Here is a 22,121-nt window from a genome sequence, read left to right as displayed (position 1 = left end):
AATTTTGCCCGAACCCAGAGTACTCCTCCCTATACTGGGGTAGACCAAGCCGAGTGTGAGGTGATGGGGGGTGGAGGAGGGATGCTGAAACACTTGTCGTGAGACTGGAGGTGAGGAAAAGCTTTATTTATACCGGCTTTCTCTTGAGATGATTAGTTGCCTTTTTATTACTTCAACGTGCTCCTCCCGAATTGTTACATAAAACTTCATTTAATGCATGCTGTCGTGTTGTGATTATAAACAGACTTTAAATGAGAACTAGGCAGCGTCAGATCTCGAAAACAAGCTGGTAATAGTTGGTGAGGTTAGATGATGATATCATTGGTGTGCAAAAAAGTGGGTCAGACTGTGGACTAGAGTGGTTATCAGTTGCAATGTTACTACCGTCATAGGACAGGCTTCTAAATGGTCTTTTGGAGGCAAAGGGATTTTCTCTGCTTTCCTTGGCTTTAAGCTGTGAAAGAAAAGTAACAGCTTGTTTGTTTTACTGCTCCTCACTTTTTCCTATTTTCTCCTTGGTGCAAATCCATCTGTCATTCCTGCCAGTGGCTGGAGAGAACATTGTGAAAGTCTATGAGTCCATCTTTTACTTTTTGGCAAACTTTCTGAAGGCCTGCGGTGCAGCGTGTTGGATATATTGTCTCTTTATCCCGAGAAGCCCTGGAGATGTCATGGTGGTCTACAAAAGGATTGAATTGCAATGCCCAATTAAATGTGAATATTTTAAATATTGTCTCCTGATAATATCAACTTAAAACCGATCACCAAAATCAGCTTTAGGGTGCCGTGACCTCTTCATAAGATTCATCTGGCTTCACATTCGAGGGTTTAATGAGCATGAACTGTCCAAATTTTTCACTGTACAGTTACTTTTTCCTACTCACTCATAGCTTCCACATAAACTAGTTGTTTGTTTATAAACATAAAACATCATGGTGGTTGCTATGATCCACCTTAGCAATCAATGTGACATCGACAGAGTTGGCTATAATTAAATTGTAATTTGGGCCTAGTTTAAACCGTAAAATTAAAGATTTACAGAGCAGCCAACCCCCAAAAGGCACAAGGATGACACTCTGCTTCATCTCATTTATTGTGTCTTGACAAGCCTTAACAAAGACACAAATTAAGCAACCAATTCAACTCTAGCAGAGTCTCGAGAAACGTGCAATAAACCAGAATCAGTTTCTTTCCGATAAAGCAGTCTGCTTTCTCCATTCTGAGTGATTATGGAGTGTGAACATGTTTTATAACTTGACATGTAAAGAGTAGCTCTTAGCCTAAATCAACAGGAGTGTAAGAAAGGGAGTGACAATTTCCTTCTCTCTCTCTGTTTCCTCATCCCAACATGAAAGTTCAAGCTGTCTATAAACGTTAGTCATTGGCTTTGCAACACATGCAGACAAGCACTCACAGGTTGGTGTAAAATGTGGAAATGCGGTATACAGTCTTGTGAATTCCCCAGGAGGTGTCAGGACAACATTATTTTAAATGAGGATAGTCTTCAATGGGATAAGTAGTGAGTAAATGAAATGGCAAGCACAATTCCAATTTGACCGAACATATAAAGGCTATTTTGGAATTCACTTTAATTAGAACTGACGCGATTTGTTGAGTAACTTAATTTTAACTTAATTCTTATTTTCCACACATGGGTTTGGAACTACGGCGGGAGACAAAGACCTCCCAGCATGCATCATCACATTCCTGCATTTAGGCCTCTATTGATGTGTTTCTATTGATCACATCTATTGATGTGTTTAGGCACTGCGGTTAGTATAAGATTAGACCTTTCGTGTACCTGCATGCGCATTTTACTGATAATGATCTCCATTGTGGCTGAGGAAACCACTTTGCATAAGGTCCAATGGGCACTCAATACAACAACCACAGCTTTGCTTTGTTAGTTTAAATGTTATGTTAAGAGGCCTACTGTTGGGTCACTTTTCCACTCACAGCCTTTCAATTAGCATTCATGCAGGCATCTCTCAGTGTGATATTAGCTTGATCAAGTCCATTTCCCTGGGACTATACCAGAGGCTATACAAACAGAAAATGCATTCATTTATTCAGCTTAAGAGACTCCGTAAACTCCCAGGCCGGCCGGTCAGCCGGCCAAGAAATTCTCTGGAAAGGTGCTGGCTGAAAAATGCTTCAGTCGAGAGCTGTTGAGGGATTCACGTTGTTCCATCCGATAAGAGAGCACTCGCTTTTACTGACACTATTTCTTTTTTTAGCCCTGTATCTTTAAGATATGTTCACCCATGTAGACCATTTCATGTTGTTTAGTTTAGCAGAGATGAAATGCAATTTCAGCTGCATGTATGTTTATCCAAATTCATAGAAACATAAAGTCTTTCATGATATAAGACCTAATGCATAAATATGTTTGTGTGAATTGTGAGTTACATTAATTAAGGTCTCTAAAACCTATATTGTGATTCACAACGAAACCATGTCAAAAATATTCAATTACACGGAGCATGGTCTACACGTTTGTAAATGACTAAAATATTTAAAATTTTAGCAAACTATTATAAACAGCTATTTATTATCTTTATCTATAAAGTTTTCCATAGTTACTTGTAGCCTAGTAAAATAAATAAATAGAAAATTAAAATAGAACAAGAGTCAGCCTTTTTAATAAAATAATTAGATCAAACTTGATCTACAAAAATCAAAAGTGTCACCATTTAAACAAATTTCACTTGATTGCAGAAATGTTATAATGATGAAGTCATTCTTTTTTTTTTTAATCTCCAAATGAATGTCTGTAGTAACTATAAATTACTAAACGTAGTGGACGTTATTGTAAAGCCTGAAACAATTGCCTAAAAAATTCTTTTTAAATAGAATGAACCTTTAAACAAAATCATGTAAAATAAATAAATAAAAGTTTCTACAATGATATTCGAGGAGGGGAGGGGCCTAAATTGAGCAAAAATATGCAATTTGGTGCGGTTAGCCCGGGTTAGCCATATGACCACAAAGACATGACCAGTGGGATGATAATATAGGCCTGTTTCAGTGACACGACAATTTAGCCATGTTCACTTAGGACATTTAAGTAGCTTTTATAAACGTGCCCTAGAATAAAATATATTTACTTACTAAAATCATTAAAGATTTCACTGCTAAAAAAAGTGGACATTTCTCGAAATTTACCTTTTGCTTACTAAAAAAAAGTGTTTTGAACATGCAGATAATTTAGAAGAGTTCATATCAAATATCATACAATATAGGGTTAAACGGTGCTAGTTAAATGTAATATCTATTTAGTCTATTGTTGTTGTAGGCTATAAACCAACAATTGTCATAAGGAATACCCTATTTGTGATGATTTAATCATCTTTTGAAAATAAACTGGATAAGAGACCTTGTGTTTTAACAGACACACCATTCCAGTCGCATCAATTCAAATGCAGGATCTTTAAGCTTCCTAATTTTCCTAATATTCTATGATAACAATTTTTGTTCTTATACTCGAGTGAGATAAAACCCTGCACACTGTGGCCGTATTGCTTTAAATTGTCCTGACAACGGGAGTTGCTGGTAATGATCTCTGAGCTATCTTCAGACTTCATTATCTCAATGTGATTAGCAAAACAACTGCGCAGAGGAGAGCTAACATGCGTTTGACGATTTCACACCTCACATTTTAACTTAATTTGGTTCTAATATGATGTCTTATGGTAGGCTATTAAATGCACCTTTAAACGTTCGATGTGTGGAGAAATCGCTACGACTGCTTAACAAGAATAGATTAGCCTACAGTTAAAGTAACGTTAACTCCATTGCCTGGTATTAAAAATGCACGCCAGTTTCGTGGCATATGCGTGGATGTTTTACTCTGCAGACTGGTAATGGCTCTTGCCGGCTTTTCAGAAGAATGTGGTAAATGTAGTTATCCTCATGAATTTCAATGCCTCGAATAATGTTATCAAAATGAAGTTATTAAGGATCTGTTTCCACAGAGGGAGAGAAACGCGCGCGAGGGCGGGGAAATTGGATCATTCATTGGGTCATTGAATACTTTGATTGACACACGAGAAGCAAAAGGTGCGGAAAGTTTCCTATTGGTCGCCGAGGCTGTCTCAGTCTCCCCTGGTCTCGAGCGCTGCGCATTTCAAGCAACTCAGTCTTGTGAGTCAGCAACAGCTACGGGGCTTCAGTTCAGACTCAGAGGTGGAGTTTCAACAACTTCAATACTTTGACTTCGGAGTCTTATAAATTTTAGAGGTATTTGGCTCTCCCTCCCCATTTTCTAGACAAAGAGGACTTCATTTCACTCAAGGCTCACCACTTTTGGGGGCTGCATTGAATAGGGGATTCTGACCAGGAGTCACAATGAAGTCCCTTGCATCTTTGTTTCTTTGGCGGATCATCATCTTGACTATGTCACTAGTCTCATTGGGCCAGACATCTGAGTATGTGTACGATACCTGGAAGTCAGAGATATACAACGGCGGTCGCATCTACGACAAGCCTCCCCAGTGTGTGGACATCCCAGATGACCTGAGGCTCTGTCACGGTGTGGGCTACAGCCAGATGCTGCTGCCCAACTTGCTGGAGCACGAGACTATGGCTGAGATCAAGCAGCAAGCAGGGAGCTGGGTGCCCCTGGTGCACAAGAACTGCCACCCGGGCACTCAGGTATTCCTCTGCTCCCTTTTTGCCCCTGTGTGCCTGGAGAGGCCCATCTACCCATGCCGCTGGTTCTGCGAAAATGTTCGTGATGGCTGCACCCCCATCATGGAAGCATTTGGGTTTCCATGGCCTGAAATGCTCACCTGCGAGAAGTTTCCTGAAGATGAAGTGTGCATCAGTGCGCCCAATGTCACAGAGGCCTCCAATCCCAGTGGTAAGTCCAAATGACTAATTATGGAATCACTAAATCACTTTTATTGAATCGTGAAGATAAACGTGTAGCTAAACACATTTCTTGCAAATAGATTAGAAAGCATATTTTGACACAAAAAAATTGGGGGGAAATAAAAAAATATATATAATTATTATTTTTTACATATGTTTCAGCGATGGCACTTTTTTTTATCATACTGTAAGGGTATACTGACTGTTTCAATGCGTACTATATACATTTAGTATTATTTTACCCATTTTACAACCTTTCACCTTTTGCTGTGTGTGAGAAGTAACACCTGAACTTCTTAAAAGCAGTTGCAATGTTATTTCAGGGACTGGCGTCCATTTGGGGGTTTTCATCTAGAGTTATCACACCTTTTGTTGCCTACTGGGCTCTCAATACCTCATGTTTGTGTTCGATTGGACAAATGATTCAGTTTTGTGAACATTTCTAGGTAACATGGTAATAAAACAAAAATGCAGAAGACAGGGGATATGGCCTCTTTTTGAAAGCTTGATAGATGAATATTTAAGTTTTTGCTTATTTAACAGCTGGTAGCAATTGATTTCAGGGTGTTAGTTGAGTTCCAGGACAACACTGGGATGTGTTCCAACAACGGACCATTACATATCTATTTATTTGGTGTTATTTCGCAACTGGGATAGATAATTTTCTTTGCAAAAAAAGGCAGCCAGCAAACATGACTTAAAATGAATTACTGTGTGTATGAGTAAACATTTTATTTCTGTAAATGTACTGCTATTTTAAAGCAAACCCTCATCCGTGCTTCCCTGCTGTGCTTGTTAACACATTTTTTTCATAAGGTAATGCAAGAGGATAGTACTCTTAGTTCAGACACACAGAGAGATTTGAACAGCTGCTTTTATTTACTGGTGGCACTTAAGCAGAAAATTTTAATTTTCAGTGGTTTGAAAAAAAAAAATACATTTCCACACTCTAAGAGACTCTTGTTAAAAACAAACCTCCCCTGTAATTTAAAGCAAATGTAGGTTAGAGTATTGCAGAATATCCTCTTGTCGTCATGTGGAGTATTTTACCAGGTAAGTCAGGGCATCTGGCACAAGTCAAACTTTCCCAATGGAATTGGAAACACTTGAGCGCTATAGTTGTATGTCTCAGACAAGGGAAAGTACAAACTAGCTTATGTAGATAGCTCATAAATTACAAGGGAATTTCCATTTCCAAAGTTACAACATGGTGCATGAACAGACTGTGTGCCAGAACGATGTACCACACTGGGAGAAGATACTTCTGTGACTTCAGCCATCTGCCCTAGCCTGCTGTTAGTGACGCACAGTACGGAGTGAGAGAACACTAACATGGTGGCTTGGAAGCTGGAATACCAGAGAAGTTCAATTAATAAACACCCCATAGAGATCCTGTCAGCTGTTATCACATGCTGTCAGCATCACAGTCAAATGAACCCAAAGCCACTGATACATTAGACCCTCCCTCGCATATCGACCCACTGTTTAGCTTCAAGCAGTGCCGGGTTAAAGACAAGAAAGGACTTCCTATTTTCTACAAGGGGTTAAGCCTAGCCATTTGTCCACTATTTTCTTGTGATTCCATGCCTGTGGATAAAGTAACGCTCAAAAATTCGAACTGTTTTATCTTCCGCAAGACAGTTTATGCTTAGAGCTGATGTCATCATCCTAAAATGCAGCATTACTTTAAAATACTAGTTCTGGCACAATTTTGATCCACTGGCAGCTTGTAATTGGGTGATAATTTACATTACGCAGAAAAGTTGTGACGTAAAAAATGTTTACCTCAGGAATTCCTTTGCGAAAAGCTGCCTTTACAAGATCTTTTAACCTGAGTGCAATTTCCACAATAATCTTCCACAAATAGATTTGAAAGAAAAAAACAACTAGTTAACTGAAATTAAAGTCTAGCATAATTAAAGACAGACGGGAGTTTTATCCTGTTGAAAAATACATTATAATGATAATTTGCTTGAATTTGAATAGATTTTAAATCAAAATCTAAGAAAGGGACTTAGAGAGTTTCAATTCAAGGGTTAATTTCCCTGTTTCCATGACTATAGGGAGGCATTCATGGAACAATAGTTGTTCTAATTAGTCAGCCCCAGTTATTGGGGTGTTGTCCCATGCCTCCTTTTTCTAACCTGCGTAAATTGTAACGATAGTTATATACAAATGTAAATAACATCATCATAGTTTACGTCAAATTACCACGTGACGGGCAAAGAAAAAAAAAAGGCAAACATTTTTTTTTTTTTTTTTTGTATTTCTAAAAAGTTTTTACTCTAATCTTTAGTGCTATCATAAGAGCAGAGCAAAGCAAAACACAATACTAACAATTCAAAGCACAGGATGTATTTCAGGCCCTTTCAAAAAAATAGAAGAAAGCCAAGAAGAAATTTCCATTGCTTGGCTGATGGGTAGATAATTAGAGAAAGTTAAGGAAGTCTGAATTCTCGTCTTTTTGCACTGTGATTGGTTCCCCACTGTTTAAAGTCAATAGCAAACTTGCCAGAGAGTCACACTCAATTTTCTTTGGGACAAAAAAATAAAATATTTGGTAACAATTACACTCTGGTTTTTGATACGGCAAATTTCCTGATATTTCACTGACAGCATGTCCTCTGCTTTAGGATACTCTCCAGTTTGTCCTCCTTGCGACAATGAAATGAAGACGGATGTGATTCTGGAGCACATGTGTGCCAGTGAATTTGGTAAGAACATCAATACATTAAGCACACACACATTTACGCTATTTTGCGCTCACACACTGAACTTGCCAAGACTGGAGCCCATCTTTCCCTCTCATCGTCTATATTCTGGAAATGGAGCAGGCATGAAAGACAGCCAAGACTGATATATTAGTTTGAAAGAACAGCCAAAACCACACAGTCCTGAACCAGAACTACTCACCTATTCCTTTAGCTTCCCCAGCGGGCTCATAAAGATGTTTTTGCTCATCTTTAAATTTACTTTTTAATGTCTTATGTTAGAATAATGAAGGAAAAAATGTGTTCTTTCAAGAGCGGAAACCATAGCAATGCATTTTTTATAATGACTTGCTTATTGATATATTGAATCTTTCAGTTGAGTTTAGTTTGAAGATGAGGTCCACCTTTCACCAGTGTTAAGTCATCATGTTGAGTCATAACTTTCTTTAGCCATAAATGTTGAGTGCCAGAATGATATTTTATTTCATGGCCATTAACACCGCTTTTGGGACAGATTCAAGCACTTTTAGAATCACTGGATCAAGATTTTGTTATTTTGCACATATTTGGTCGTCTTGACTGCCAAAACCACTTTTAATAGAACAATGCAATGGTTTTAAACACTTAAAACAGCAGCAGCAGAATGTTTTAACCCTTGTAAATCTATGTCAGGGTTTGGATTACCCTTTGAGAGACCACAACTGTTTAGCTAATGAATTGAGGTCATTCGCAGAGGCCCTAAAGTCTTTATTTGGCTGTTACTAACAGCTCTAAATTGGGATGTTTGCTCTTCTGTCTGGTTGTGACAACAGCCCAGGGGTTGACCTCTGGGCAGAATCTGACAAAGTCTGAGTTTACTCTTTGGTCATTGGGGTAAATCAGAGTATACCCTACAGCAGATCCCTTCTCTCTCTTTAGTTTCATAGGGTCAGTAGAGTTTTTTTTTTTTTTTAAAGAAATTAATCATTTTATTCAGCAATTATCCATTACATTGATCAAAATATATTTATTTATAATATTACAAAATAATTCAAATTAATTCTGATTTTCTTTTTACTTTGTTCATCAAAAATTCTGAAAGAAATGTATTTATCATTTCCACATTGATAGTGATAAGAAATATTTCTTGAGCAGCAAATCAGCAAATTAGAATGATTTCTGAAGGATCATGTGACACTGAAGACTGGGTGGCTGCAAAAAATGTTGCGTTGCCATCGTTCATACATTACTTTGTCAAATTATAAAAATAAAAAAAGCAGTTATTTTAAGTTGTAATAATATTTTAAAATATTACTGTTTTTACAAATAAATTCAGCCTGGGTGAGACTTATTTAAACAAAAACCATTTGAATCGTAGTGTATGGACATTGATACAGTGGTGGTCCGTATTATCTACTGTTATGAAAAGCGGGTTTAATTGTTCGATTTTCAGTGTGACTGGGCATTTAGATTTAAGGATGGTTAACAACAATGACTGTTAAATGAGCCTATAACTGCAGCCGTTAAGGCCAATCACAGCAGGAGTTGACCTCAACAAAAGGAGAGCAGTGTGAGAGTGACTTCCTGCTTTCCCCTGAAGAGGAAAACAAAAGCTGGTTTTGGTTAGCCTCTGACAAAACCATAAAGTTTCATTTAGTGTTTAAAATGGGTAAGCTATCTTTCCGTCTTTCTCTGGTCAGCTTTATGTATACCAACACCACTGACACTCTCTCTGTGACCATAGTGCTACATTTCTAATCCAGGAAATTGAAACAGACAGACAGTGAAGGAAGACAGGGTTCACTCTGTGAAGTATTCAATTAAAGTAAATGCAAGGAATAGTTTCTCCATCCAGTCTAAATACATATTGTTGTCTTATTAGACATTTTGAATGGCCCTGGATCCTCCTATCAAGCATTAAGTTCCATCCAGATTTTGAATATATATTTGAAGACTATGGAAACAGAAGACAAAGACAGAAGAAAGACAAAGACAAAGACAGATGGAGTTCTATTTCCATTCCAGCTTTGCTCTTCTATCCTTCCGACAAAACAGTACAGCATTAGCGCACTTTAGTCGGCTGTCTATCCTGTGGTCAGTGATGCATGCAGCTTTCCTGTAGTAAAACTGTATGTTGTAGCACTATTTTAACTGGAGCTCACCCCGAACCACAGGTGCCATGTTTGTGAATTGTTTCAGCCCAAACTCTCCCTACTGAGTTTATGGCATCGTTACATCTGGCTGTGGACATGTCTCCAAAATGACAGAGGAAGCGAGGTCAAAGATCAGGGACAAAGGTTAAACTTTTTTTTTTTTCAGTTATATTTATCACAGAAGAAATGTGAATACTTTCACTGTTTTTTTTATCAAAATGATTCATTTCATTTTGGAAAGAACACTGATTGTGACCGCACGATTTCGGAGATATGCTCTCTTTGTTTATATCTTATTTATCAAATATTTACCAAAGCTTTCAAGCATGAAGTACTTATTTGGACCATCTGAGACTGAAACATTATCTGCTTGGGTTTGTTTAGAATATGATCCACTGCATGTGCTCGGAAATGTTAACGTTATTAGGCCTGCTTGATGTTTTTGTGGTATGCGGTATAGATCTGTATGTGGAGTCTTTGAGCACAATACTTGCTTATTGTCCTCACATAGTTCTGTAGATCTGTGAAGTCAAGTGGTGTGCTATTCAACTAGTATTGTCTTATCAGTTTGGGGGAGATTAGAAAGGCACATGGCTCGATTTATGTGGCACTTTTTGTGGTGTGCCCTTTTCGAAACACTGGATTACAGTGAACCTAAGAGACTAACCCTATTATAGCTTTCCCAATGTTATTGTTCATAAAAGTGTGGCATTTCCTATTAGCTGTAAAACCACATCTGAAGGTATTAGACTGTACCCATGTCCTTACATTTGTAAGGATTACATTCACAAACACAATGTGGAAAATAAGTTCACCATGGGGTTAAAGTGGGATTTAAGCTAAGATAAAGTGGTTGTGGGAGGTAGGCAACACTCTTTCTAGCCTGACTTGATAATGCTTTAACCTTCAGACCATTTCTTTTTTAAATTTCATCAAACACTAAGCCCTTTTATAGACTTCAGATCAAGCTGTAATCCCTTCCATGTGCACTTTTAATACTGAGAAGACTCTGGCTTATTTCTGAAAGAGTCATTAGAAGTGAGAAGGTGTGAGATGTGAGGTTATGGGTTGCAGAATAGAACACAGTTCATCATGTAGCTTTTTGAATTACAGTATGCCTTAAAGTGTTGAGAGCTACTCTTCTGACTTAAAAGGGGTCTCGATGGGGACTTTAACTTTCCTTGGCAATGATCACGCATTATATTTTCACGCTTCAAGCTGCAGAGAATGTTTGTAAGCCAAAGTTCAACAGGATATGGGGAGGATTTAGTTTCATTGTGGTCTGCTCATTGACAGCCAGGAGTCTGATCAGGTTGTTAAAGCATAATTAGCAGTAAATCTCAATAGATGTCTGCTCATTTCCATGGGTCTTTAGTATTGGCCTGCTAATTGGACCAAATTCTTATGAAGGAGACCTTAAGTTCACTTGTGAGTCACTGATGTTAGACCGCTGAAGATGTTAGCCTCAGCATGTTTCTCCATCGTTAACCCAGGACCAAAAAAAAAAAAAAAAAAATCACCTGCAAGGCGGTGGAAAGGAGGAACAGCCATTGAAGTTTGACTCTCTGGCAGGACCACCGTGGAGTTGACTCGTGCATAGAAGCTTAAGGAAATAAAAAGATTAACAGGTTAAAGAGAGTTTACAGATCAGACAGATTAAGAGTCATAAGACTCTTCATAAGAGTCTGATATTACAATTAAACACGGCAAGGTACGTCATTTTTAAATGAAATTTTTGCATTGATTTTTACCAATTGTTGTCTGTTACGTTTAGGGTTACACTCTATTTTGGTACCACATCTATTATCTACCACTATTCAAGTTTATAATTTTTTTTAAAATAATTTTAATATTATCAGTTAATATTAGATATTTACTTGTTCATTTAAATAGCTAATTCCCCACATATTTATATCACTATCACTCAATCTTTAACAACTAATACTTTAGCTGTTAGATGTATTATTTAGCATATCCATTTGCATATTGTACATAATAATGATGCTAAATTCACCTCTAGCATTTGTTTAAAACGATTGCTTTTAGTTTTTTTTTTTAAATATATAAATATATAAAAATTGTTGGCAAAATGGTATAGAATTTTTATATCAGCCATTTATTGGTTATCAGCCATAACAAGAAAATAGTTATCAAGGTATCAAGCAGAATTTTGGTTACTGGTGCATGGATACTTTTGATATTTGATAAATGTTGATGGTTTTCTCCAGTGGAGTAAGTAACAGTTGAATGGGACCCATTTCACCTACAGCCAATATATCCATCTAGATTTTTTTTTTTTTTTTTTTTTTTTACCTTTGACTAATTGCCTTAAGCTTATAAGAGAGGTATTCAAAGGAACAAAACCTAGTATCCTGTTACATCTGGAGGGGCAGAGGGCAGTGAAGCTGCAATTTGGGACATTCTCGCCCCCCTGGGAAAGGAATACAGCAATGAGAGCGGTTTTGGTTTGCATGGATATCGATGCTTTCTGTTGAACTTGACAGAGTTCATGACAGAGAGACCAGTATCATTATGGCTTTGCCCTGAGACCATTGGCAGAGAAGGCAGGCCTGATCTTGATTACACCTTCTCTTCATTTTTTTTTCTTCCAGTCCTTCATCTCTCTTTTGCTCCCTGTATTACTTGGAAGCATAATCTCTCTTTTATGGCCTTGGACGTTTGGGAACTGCCAGCGATACCCCTTGCAACCCAAACCCTTCTTTGCCTCTTTGAACCCTGCACATGGCCTGGGGAAATTAGATGACTTTGAGTAGATGTGAGAGCGCTGCACAATCCAGGACACAACATAAGTTTGAATGAAGCTTTGGAATATCATAGACCACAACAGATGCATTAGGTGGGAGCAGTGTTTAAAAAAACACTGCGGGGGCTTTTCCTGGCAGCTCTCAAAATCTCCATGTCATTATAATGAACACAATGGTTTATTTGAAGAAAAACAGAATACTAATATTTACTGACAAGATGATGTAATCTTCGGTCTCCTCTCCACCCATCGGAGAAGATAACGTCAGAAAGCTGATCTCAGTTCTCTCTTTTCTCTTTATCCACAGCCATAAAGACTAAGATCAAGGAGGTCAAACGGGAGAACACGGATCGCAAAGTGATCCTGCAGAAGAGGAAAAAAATCATAAAGCTGGGAACTTTAAAGAAGAAAGACCTGAAGAAACTCACTCTGTACCTGAAGAACGGAGCCGACTGCCCCTGCACGCAGCTTGAAAATCTCGGAAACACATATCTTATCATGGGACGCAAGGTGGACAAACAGTACCTTCTCACCGGCATTCACAAGTGGGACAAATCTAGCAAAGAATTCAAAAAGACCATGAAAAAACTCAAAAGCCACAAGTGCCCTGCTTATGAGAATGTCTTCAAATAAACACTCTCAGAGCTCCCACTTTACTCTATGAACTTGCACATCCAGGCAACCCAAAATATTGTTTTATTTTCCATTGTTTATATACTATATATATATATTTCTCATGTATTTTGTAGATCGGTGTTGTTTAAGACTGAAAAGATAATGAATGAAACAGTAGACCAACTCTCCACCACAACCAACTGATCACTTTTGTATATATCCAAATATGTAACTGTTGATAATATCTTGTGAAATTATCAGAATTCACCTGCAATTGATTGTTGAACATTCTTTTCAAAAAAACACACACATAAAAACTATAACATGAATTTTATACACACTGTGAAGGTACATACAATCCATTTCTTTAAGCAGAGTCCATTACAAGTTGCTAGAATTACCGCAAATTTAAAAGACGACATTATTTTGCAGTGTTAATTGGTTATATACTTTACTGTGACCATCAAACTTGATTAGAAATTCTCTGTTGATACTAGTGAAGAATAAGAGGTCTGCTTTCCATATTTTTGACAAGATATACTGTATATGCATAACATTTATTGCACTGCTCAATCCATGTATATGATGAATTGCATTGCCCAGTGCCATATGATTGGGATGATAATGGATTCTGTTTGATGGTAGAATACTGTATATAGGCATATACCTTATCTGCTGTAGAACAAACTGACTAGTAAAATGATTATAAAAGAACATTACTCAACAGCATATAGCATTATATCAACAGTACTGCTGAAAATGTTCATTGGTACAGGACATTTTTTTTTTCATATAATCCCACAACTCGCTACTGTTATTAGTGTATAGCGCTTTTTGCAAATGAGGTTTTATTAATTGAAAAACTCTTGACATTTTAGCCAAAAGCTTTGTCTAAACTAATCATTTAAGAATGGATAGTGTGCATTACGTAAAGCATCTCTTTATTTTTTCCTTAAAATGATCTTGCTGTGGTGTAGAACTCTTTTTTTTATCCATTTTTTTATGTTGGCAATCATTTTGTATATAAAATTCTAGCACAAATATAAAATAAACACTATAAAAACGTTGACGTCTTCTGCACACCATGTTTTTTCCAGTCTTTGTTAAACTAGTAGTTTTAGACAGAAAATGTTTCCTAAACATTTAGGTTGTTGTCATATACAGTCATTGTTCCAATTACAGCGATTTTCTGTGGTTAATATGTAAGGAGCATCAAACCATTTCAAAACACGTGTATTATTCATACTAGAATTCAGTTTGCTCATTGGGAACATTAAGATTATTTTCTTGTTGACTTTGCTTAGTTGATATTATTATATCTGTGAATTTGGTGCACTATGATTAATGAGGGATTTTTTTTTCATAATGAGAGTTATGCCATGACAGGTAGCAGCTGAAAAGTTCAGGTCAGACGCACACACTGGTACATAATTCCAGAGAAAAGAGTATGTGTATGCTGGCCAAGATAAATTATTTACAAAGTGATTTTACTTCAATATACTTTATAACAGTATTCATTCTTACTGTCTGAAGTCGCATGTTTTTTTAAGCATGTTAATCCTTTCTGGAATGTTGCAACAGTCTTATATCAACAATGAGCACAAGTTCAATAAACTGCAATTTCACTGCCATGTGTCAAATGATTTATGGGCCATGCTCTAAGTAAAAAAAACAAGCCAGCTCTGGAAACGATTGCATGGATGAGTACAATAGACTGTCAGATTTAATCAAACTGTCTGCATCCTCAGATATGACTGCCAGATACAGCTAATTGTTGTGTTTTATGCTCAGTTGTTGTTTTTATGCTCAGTCTGTGTTTTGAGAAGAATCCCAACCGTATTTTTCGTATTTGCTTCAATTTGGTTATGGTAATGCTACCTCTTACAAATCTCTTATGTTCCAGCTGTCAAACTGATTTCACAGAGTTGGTCTTGGTTGATGGCATATCCATACCAACTATACACCACCAAATATTTTGCATGGCTGTTGCTGACAGAACGGTTTTAATAATGACAAATGTTGTGATACGTTTTAAGGCTGGAAATGGTTCTTCGCATTTCAAAATTTGTGTGCTCTGAAAATTACATTTCGATAGTCCTTTTTTGTGGTCTATACCTTAGCGCCCTTGCCTTTCATAAAACGGCAATATTGCACAATAACTCATCTTTTCAGATAACAATAAACCACATCAACCGATCAATTAACATATTAAATCAATCAGTGAAACGAGATTGATTGGTGTGATGCTCAAACACAGAGCTATTGAAATGCCAATGAATGCAGAGTTCCTGTTAACACCGGTCATGAATAAAAATATTACTTTGGCGTGTATCTTAATCGAAAAAAAAACCCATAAAAGAATGAAAAATGCAGGAATAATACCAAAACCAATCTTTGGACATATGGTTTTAGAAAATGGCCTAGTATTGCGAAATTTATTTCAGATGTGGTTTCATCCCTGTCTAGGCAAAGCAGCTGTCTTCAAAAGCCTGGAAAGAGTCAGGATGCAACTTTGCCTTATTAGGAAACAATCTATGATTAAAACTCTCTCTTTCCAAAGGTCAGACAACACCTTCTGCTTTTAATTAGAGTATTGCATACTTTCAGTGGGGTTTATTGGAGTTTACGATAGTAAAGCATCAGTGAGATGAGTTTGAATAATAATGAAAGCAAATATGGACAATTTTGATCAAGAGAAAAGTGTGGGCAAATAAATTAGATGCAGAATCAAACATAACAGGCTGAGTAACTTGTTTAAGAGTCATTTTAATCTAAATGAATAGTAGTATGTTCTGTCAATGACTGACTGAACTATACCTTGTTGTAGAGCAATATAAAGCTTGACACACCATACATTTGAATACACATCAGTTACATCCATTATAAGTGGTACCGTACATTCCAGGTTAAGAGTTCTTGCAACCATGCTTACTTATAATACTTATACTCAGGTGCTAAGTGGGCGAGTGTGGACTAAGTGGACTAATGGTAATCCCATTGGCTAGTGCTCACCTTTTACCATCAGTGTTTTGATTTCAGCAAATCATTTTGGACAAGCACAAACTACTTGATGAACATTCATAGTTTCAGACACATCTGAGATCTATACCAGGGGGTATTCCAGAAAGCAGGTTGACATACCCGGGTATAAGTTTACTCGGAGTAAATGGATGACCTCTGGAAAAACGGAGGTAACTTCTGGGGTAAGTATAGCAACTTAATCTCTGAACATAACCTGGAACATAACCTCTGAACATAAGAAGGTTGAGAGGTTCTGTTCAAGGGTTAGTTTGTTTCAGAGGTATTCAGAGCATGATGAGGCTCCACAGTGAGCATAAAATATTTCACAGAATTATTATAGTTATACAGTATATTAACATAACATAAAGCAATGTTATTTTACAATTTATTGATATTATTTTATTCTCTTCTCACACATCATAGATGAATTTGATGATTTATTTGAATGCAAATAAGTTTTTAAATACGCATGGAGGAAAAACATTTTCTGTATAATGTATTTCTACAACAACAAAAAATGCATATTTTATACATCTCACAACAAGTGTGGAATGGACTGCATTTATATATCGCTTTCACAAACCCATTGGCCACCAAAGCACTCTACATTTGCCTCACATTCACCCATTCACTCATTCATTCACACACTGGCAGTGGTGTCAGCCATGCAAGGCGCCATCCAGCTCGTTGGGAGCAGCTGGGGTTAGGTGTCTTGCTCACAGACACCGGCGGGAACACTTGGTCCGGGGATTGAACCACCAACTTTCTGTTTTGTAGACAACCAACAATGAACCACTGAGCTGGAGGTAAAAGTAAATGGCTTATACAGCCAAAGTTCAGACTGTTTTTCAGGTCAATCCATCTCTTCTTTTTTAATTTATATATTTAGCATCAAACAAAGTAATTCTTGTTCAGTGTAATAAAAAAAAGATTAAAATAAGATTATAAAATTATTTTAATTACAAAATGGCCCACTAGGTGACGATATGCACCAAGAATGTAAATAGACATTGAACTAAAGAAGAAGAAATGTATTAGGCTATGGCCAAACACGGGTCCCAATTCACATACTATCTGTTCTAAATATTTGAAGATAGAATTAGTTTGTCCCAAATCGTAGTATGTTGAAATGAGTATTACAAAGATACCAGGATGGACTACGTTTTCCATTTAGAAACAAACATGGCGGATGTGCGAGTCTGATGTTTATGTAGAGAGGTTTAGATAAAGGGGTATCCTGACAAAATTGATAAATTCAATGTTATCCACATTCTATTATATTGAAAGACTCATGAATGACAAATCAACGACATTTCTCTCTGAAACGGTAGGAAATTAAATGAACTGTGACAATATGATTGACAGGGCAGTTAAACAGTGACAAGACGCATTACTAACAACAGAGTGTCCGTAAAGGAGAGGATTTGTGAATGGTGGTGATGTGACGCGCAACTGACGCTGGTAGGTCACATGATATATGCAACATGGTGAATGTAGTACATCCAGATTACAATACAAATTACAACACACATTCATGCTATAGATACTCCAGATTGACTGAATAGGCACTATACTCCAGACCATGGCTGTGGAACCTAACACCAGAGCAAGGTTTGGGTTAATCAACCAAGAGTTCAGGGTATGGTAAGTTAACCTTTATTGGAATAGCTACCTTTTAGAGATTTAAAAGAAAAAAACAAAAGCCTTTTTTTAAAGTGTAATGTTAATCATGGACCTCATTATCACTTTTTTTCTCACAGAATAATCAATGATGTCAACACAGATACTGGCCAGTTTAATACGAAAATTAGCTTTTTAATTCATACATGATGCTTGATTGACTATTTTTTTTTAAACCTGTCCAGTTTTTGTGCTTTCAAATTGTGTCCCATATGAATAGTTTCTAAAATATGTTTTAAACTGTGTAGTATTCTGAAGAGCAGCTGGTGGAATTCAAAACTGAAAAATGAAAATGTAAGGGGAAAAAATCAGGTTGTTCCTACACCTCTTATTGAATTGCATCTATTTACAAAAACAAATACTTAAAAGGAATTTTCATGAGATAGTCTGATGATGCTCATTTAGATTCCTTACACATATTATGTTATGATTACTCTGTAAAATACTTGCATCAAAGTATGCTTTGCATTTTTCTGTCGCCTCTAGCCCGTTTTGTCTTTGACACCTCTCTTGCATAGGAATTTGCTTCATAATGTCCAGGAATATAACAAGCAACCTATTGATTAAATAAATGCTTGTAAGCTGTAAAAAGCCTCTGTAATTTTTAAAGGCGTAATATAAATTCTAAGTGCTACTTATCTTCATGCAGTGGCCAAGACATATCTAACATAGCACTCTGGCGCAATGTGGGAGGTCTGGTCTTTCCAGCAAGTCTGATATTTGATGAGTGGACACACTCTGACCTGGCTGAATTCCTGTTAAGACTTTGCTCATGCCTTGGTACAGCTGACCTGACTGGAGAGAGAATTTTCTTCCCCCTTGAGTATATCATATAAACTTTTAGGACAACACTTTTAATCGTTAAATATTAATGCAACTCACTAAAATATCTGAAACATTGCCATACCTCGCAAATTATAGGCAAGTGAAGAATATTTGAATCAATCACTTTTATGTTAAACTTTTATTATTGCTTGATAGGAATGACATATCCTGATTGGTTGCTGATTCAAATTAAAATGCAGGTTAGTGGTCTAGCTTTCAAAAATAGATTAAACATCACATCACTCTTTACTTTCCAATGTAGGTCACCTACTAATAACATAAGAAACCCAAGAGCTTAAAATGAAATAAGTAAACATCTCAATCTTACAATCTAACATTCAAATCCTCATGCAAAGTGCATTGATACTTAAAAATAACATACCTAATTTATAAAATCAACTTAAACCTAATAGTTTGTGAAAAAATATCTATTCAATATTGTTTTCAGTCTTTCATAATGTTTCATTATTTGTTATAGCTCTCATGAAAGCCTCTAGTCTCTCGTTGCTGGAAAAAAGGACGCAATTTGGCAAACCCAGGTTTTTTTTTTTTAACAGGTTCCCGTGTACTGACGTAGAGTTTGCAATAGAACGAGAAAAAAAAAAAGAAAAAAGAAATGCATTCAGTAAAGGAGTTTCAGTTGAAAGTTCAATGTTCTGTGCTGCTATTGTTGGATTCCTCTGGGTATAGCAAGACCCTAAAGGGAACATGAATGTAAAAGTAATTTACAACCTGAAACACTCACCTTTAAGCCTTCCAAAAACCAGGCGAACCAAATGAAGGTTAAGGGTTGAACTTTCTTGAAATTAGCCATAAACATTACATTGAGTAATGAAGTGTTAAGTGACCAGGGAAATTAAAATGGTAGCATTACTGCAGAGAAATAAATGTACAGGTTAGCTGAGTGTTTTATTGAAACATGTCGCACTAAAGCTTTCAGCCTCAGGGAAATGTCAAGTAATTGTACATTACATATATGCCATATAATTTATGGTTCACGAGAACAAAATGTGATCATACAAAAGCGACTTTATAGTGGTTTAAATATAACAGACATACTTGCCGTTCTCTCTAATTTTCTTCCTAACAAGACTGAGATGAACAGAAATGTGCAAAGCTTTCCAGACACTCTCACACTCTGAGAAGACGGGGGGCTGTAAGATTGTTGGGGTGGGGGTGTGGGAGGACAGGGTTTGCCAGCTAAGCAGCTCAGGCAGCTATTGTTGGTGCACCTGGCCACAAGACTCATTTCTAATTTATAAAGCGCCTCCCAGATCTGCCAAGGGGAGCTTACTCCTGAGGCACCTCAGACCACTATTGTTTATTATTCTCCCCCAGCTCCCACTTACAAGTGACTGCAGAACGTTGACCAGAAACACACTTGTGGCTAGATTTTTCATTTTAGTGTTGAGCTTGGGAGATGAGTCATGGTTAGAATGCATTGCATACAGCACCCACATTTATTCATAATGTAAACACACTTAACCCACTCGGACTCCAGCACACGCAGAGCCATAAATGTACATGCTCTACAAACTGCTCATTCCATCATTCAATCATCATTAGTTTGTGTGTCTAGTGCCGGTAAAGCATACAGCACATTCTCAAGAATCACTATTGGAATGTTTAGATTATTTTCATTATTTGGTTAAAAATTATAGACAGAGAAAAACTACTTTTACTTTTCTTTTTTATTTACTATTAATATTTACTTACCTTTAAGTTGTTCCAAACCTATATGAAATTCTTTCTTACGTTGAACACAAGACAATATTCTGAAGAATGTGGGTATCCAAACAGTTGATGGGGCCCATTGACTCCCAAAGTATGGGACAAAATACTGTGGAGGTCAATGGGGCCCATCAATTGGTCATTTAAGGCTGATGATTGCTTTTTGGAGGTGGCGAACCCAAATCCTTTCTACCCAGACACTGCTGACTTGCATGGCAATAAAGTGCAAGAGTGTGGGGTTCCACTGAAGTCATTTCAGAGACTCCTGGGGCATGTGGCATCTGCAGCCGAGGCAACAACGCTCAGATTGCTTCATATGCACCCCCAAGGCGTCACTTAACTGACGCCTTGGGAAGCATTTGGACATGCTTCAATATCTGACGCTTTAGGCGCCCTTTAGCGTCAGTTAGATGACGCCCTAGGATCGCATGTACCCTACCCCCACCCCACACCTAAACCTAACCGCGTCCTCTAACTGACGCTTTCTTTTAGCTTTCCTTTCCACATTGTAAGTGACGCTAAAGGGCGCCTAAAACGTCAAATATTGAAGCATGGTCAAAGGTGACGCCTTGGGGTGAGAATGCGTTGTCATATGAGACCGCTTCAGCTTTGGCTTCGCGACTGAGTCCTGAAGTGGGCATGGCAACACGGCGTGCTCCGAGTACCAGTCACTCCGACCTGCCGTTAGACCTTCACCCCGTGGCTTAACCTCAGTTTCTAAGGGCTGGAAAATACTTAGAACGAGTTTTCAGGCACGGGCTGGGGCGCCATGTGCAATGGACATAATGCCGCGGGCTCCTGGACAGGTCCCCAGTGCCTATGGCATGTCAGTTGCCTTGAGTTGCTGGCAGTACGTCTCGCTCTGCACCGCTTCCATGCGCTGCTCAAGAACCAGCACATAGTAGTCCGATCAGACAATACCGCGACAGTAGCGTACATCTCCGGCAAGGTGGTCTACGCTCCCGCCATATGCCGCAACTCGCCCGCCACCTCTTATGGAGTCAGGAGCATCTGAGGTCGCTTAGAGATATTTATGCTCCGGGAGTCCTGAATTGTGCAGCCAACGAGCTCTCTAGGCTTCAGCCTCTTCCTGGAGAATGACGACTTCATCCCCATTCGGTTCAGCTGATTTGGGATCAGTTTGGGGACACACAGATCTGTTTGCCTCCCATGACTCCGGGCTGGATATGTGCCAAAGGTTCCTACCACTTCCTTCTGGGACCAGGTGAACCAGCCAGCACTACCCCGGGAGGAGGCAGACCCAGCCTTGGCACTGCTCTGTCCAGCACGTGCCTACATAGACAGGATGCAGTGTCAGGACCTCAGTCCAGCTCTTTGTCTGTTATGGTGGGAAGATGAAGGGAAAGGTCTCTTAAAGCAAGTCTGTCCCACTGGATAGTGGACGCCATTGCTTTGGCATACCAGCAGCAAATTTGTCCATGCCCCCTTGGTGTGATTGCCCACTCAATCCAGAGTGTGGCATCCTCTTGGCCTTGACATCTGCAGAGCTGCAGGCTGCGTGGCACCCTACACATTTGCCAGATTCTACAATCTCCGAGTGGAGCCTGTGTACTCGCTTCAACCTGCCGGTACCCGCTCAGGTGTCTTCGCTTGCTCGCCATTCCACTCCACGGACTGGATACGTGCGATTATTCTCCTCAGGTGAGCCTTATAAGCCCTGAGTTCCACCAGCACTGGTGAGGCCGACGCCAGTGTCTATTGCCTGTGTGTTGGCTAGGTTCCTCCCATGTGCATGCTGAGCGACCCCTA

General features: G+C 38.1%; 1 protein-coding gene across 1 annotated transcript; it reads left to right on the top strand.

Annotated features, from left to right (window-relative positions):
* The first annotated feature begins 3,969 nt into the window (after positions 1 to 3,969).
* On the top strand, positions 3,970 to 14,722 carry sfrp1a (secreted frizzled-related protein 1a). Its single transcript, XM_039659724.2, has 3 exons — positions 3,970 to 4,861; positions 7,506 to 7,586; positions 12,787 to 14,722. The coding sequence occupies exons 1-3, from the start codon at positions 4,348 to 4,350 to the stop codon at positions 13,110 to 13,112; spliced, it is 921 nt and encodes a 306-aa protein (XP_039515658.1). The 5' UTR covers positions 3,970 to 4,347; the 3' UTR covers positions 13,113 to 14,722.
* Positions 14,723 to 22,121: the final 7,399 nt, after the last annotated feature.

Source organism: Pimephales promelas, chromosome 4 (genome assembly GCF_988280905.1).
Source record: "Pimephales promelas chromosome 4, fPimPro1.hap1.1, whole genome shotgun sequence".
In the NCBI taxonomy this organism is placed as follows: Eukaryota; Metazoa; Chordata; class Actinopteri; order Cypriniformes; family Leuciscidae; genus Pimephales; species Pimephales promelas.
This window is presented reverse-complemented; position numbering and strand designations above follow the sequence as displayed.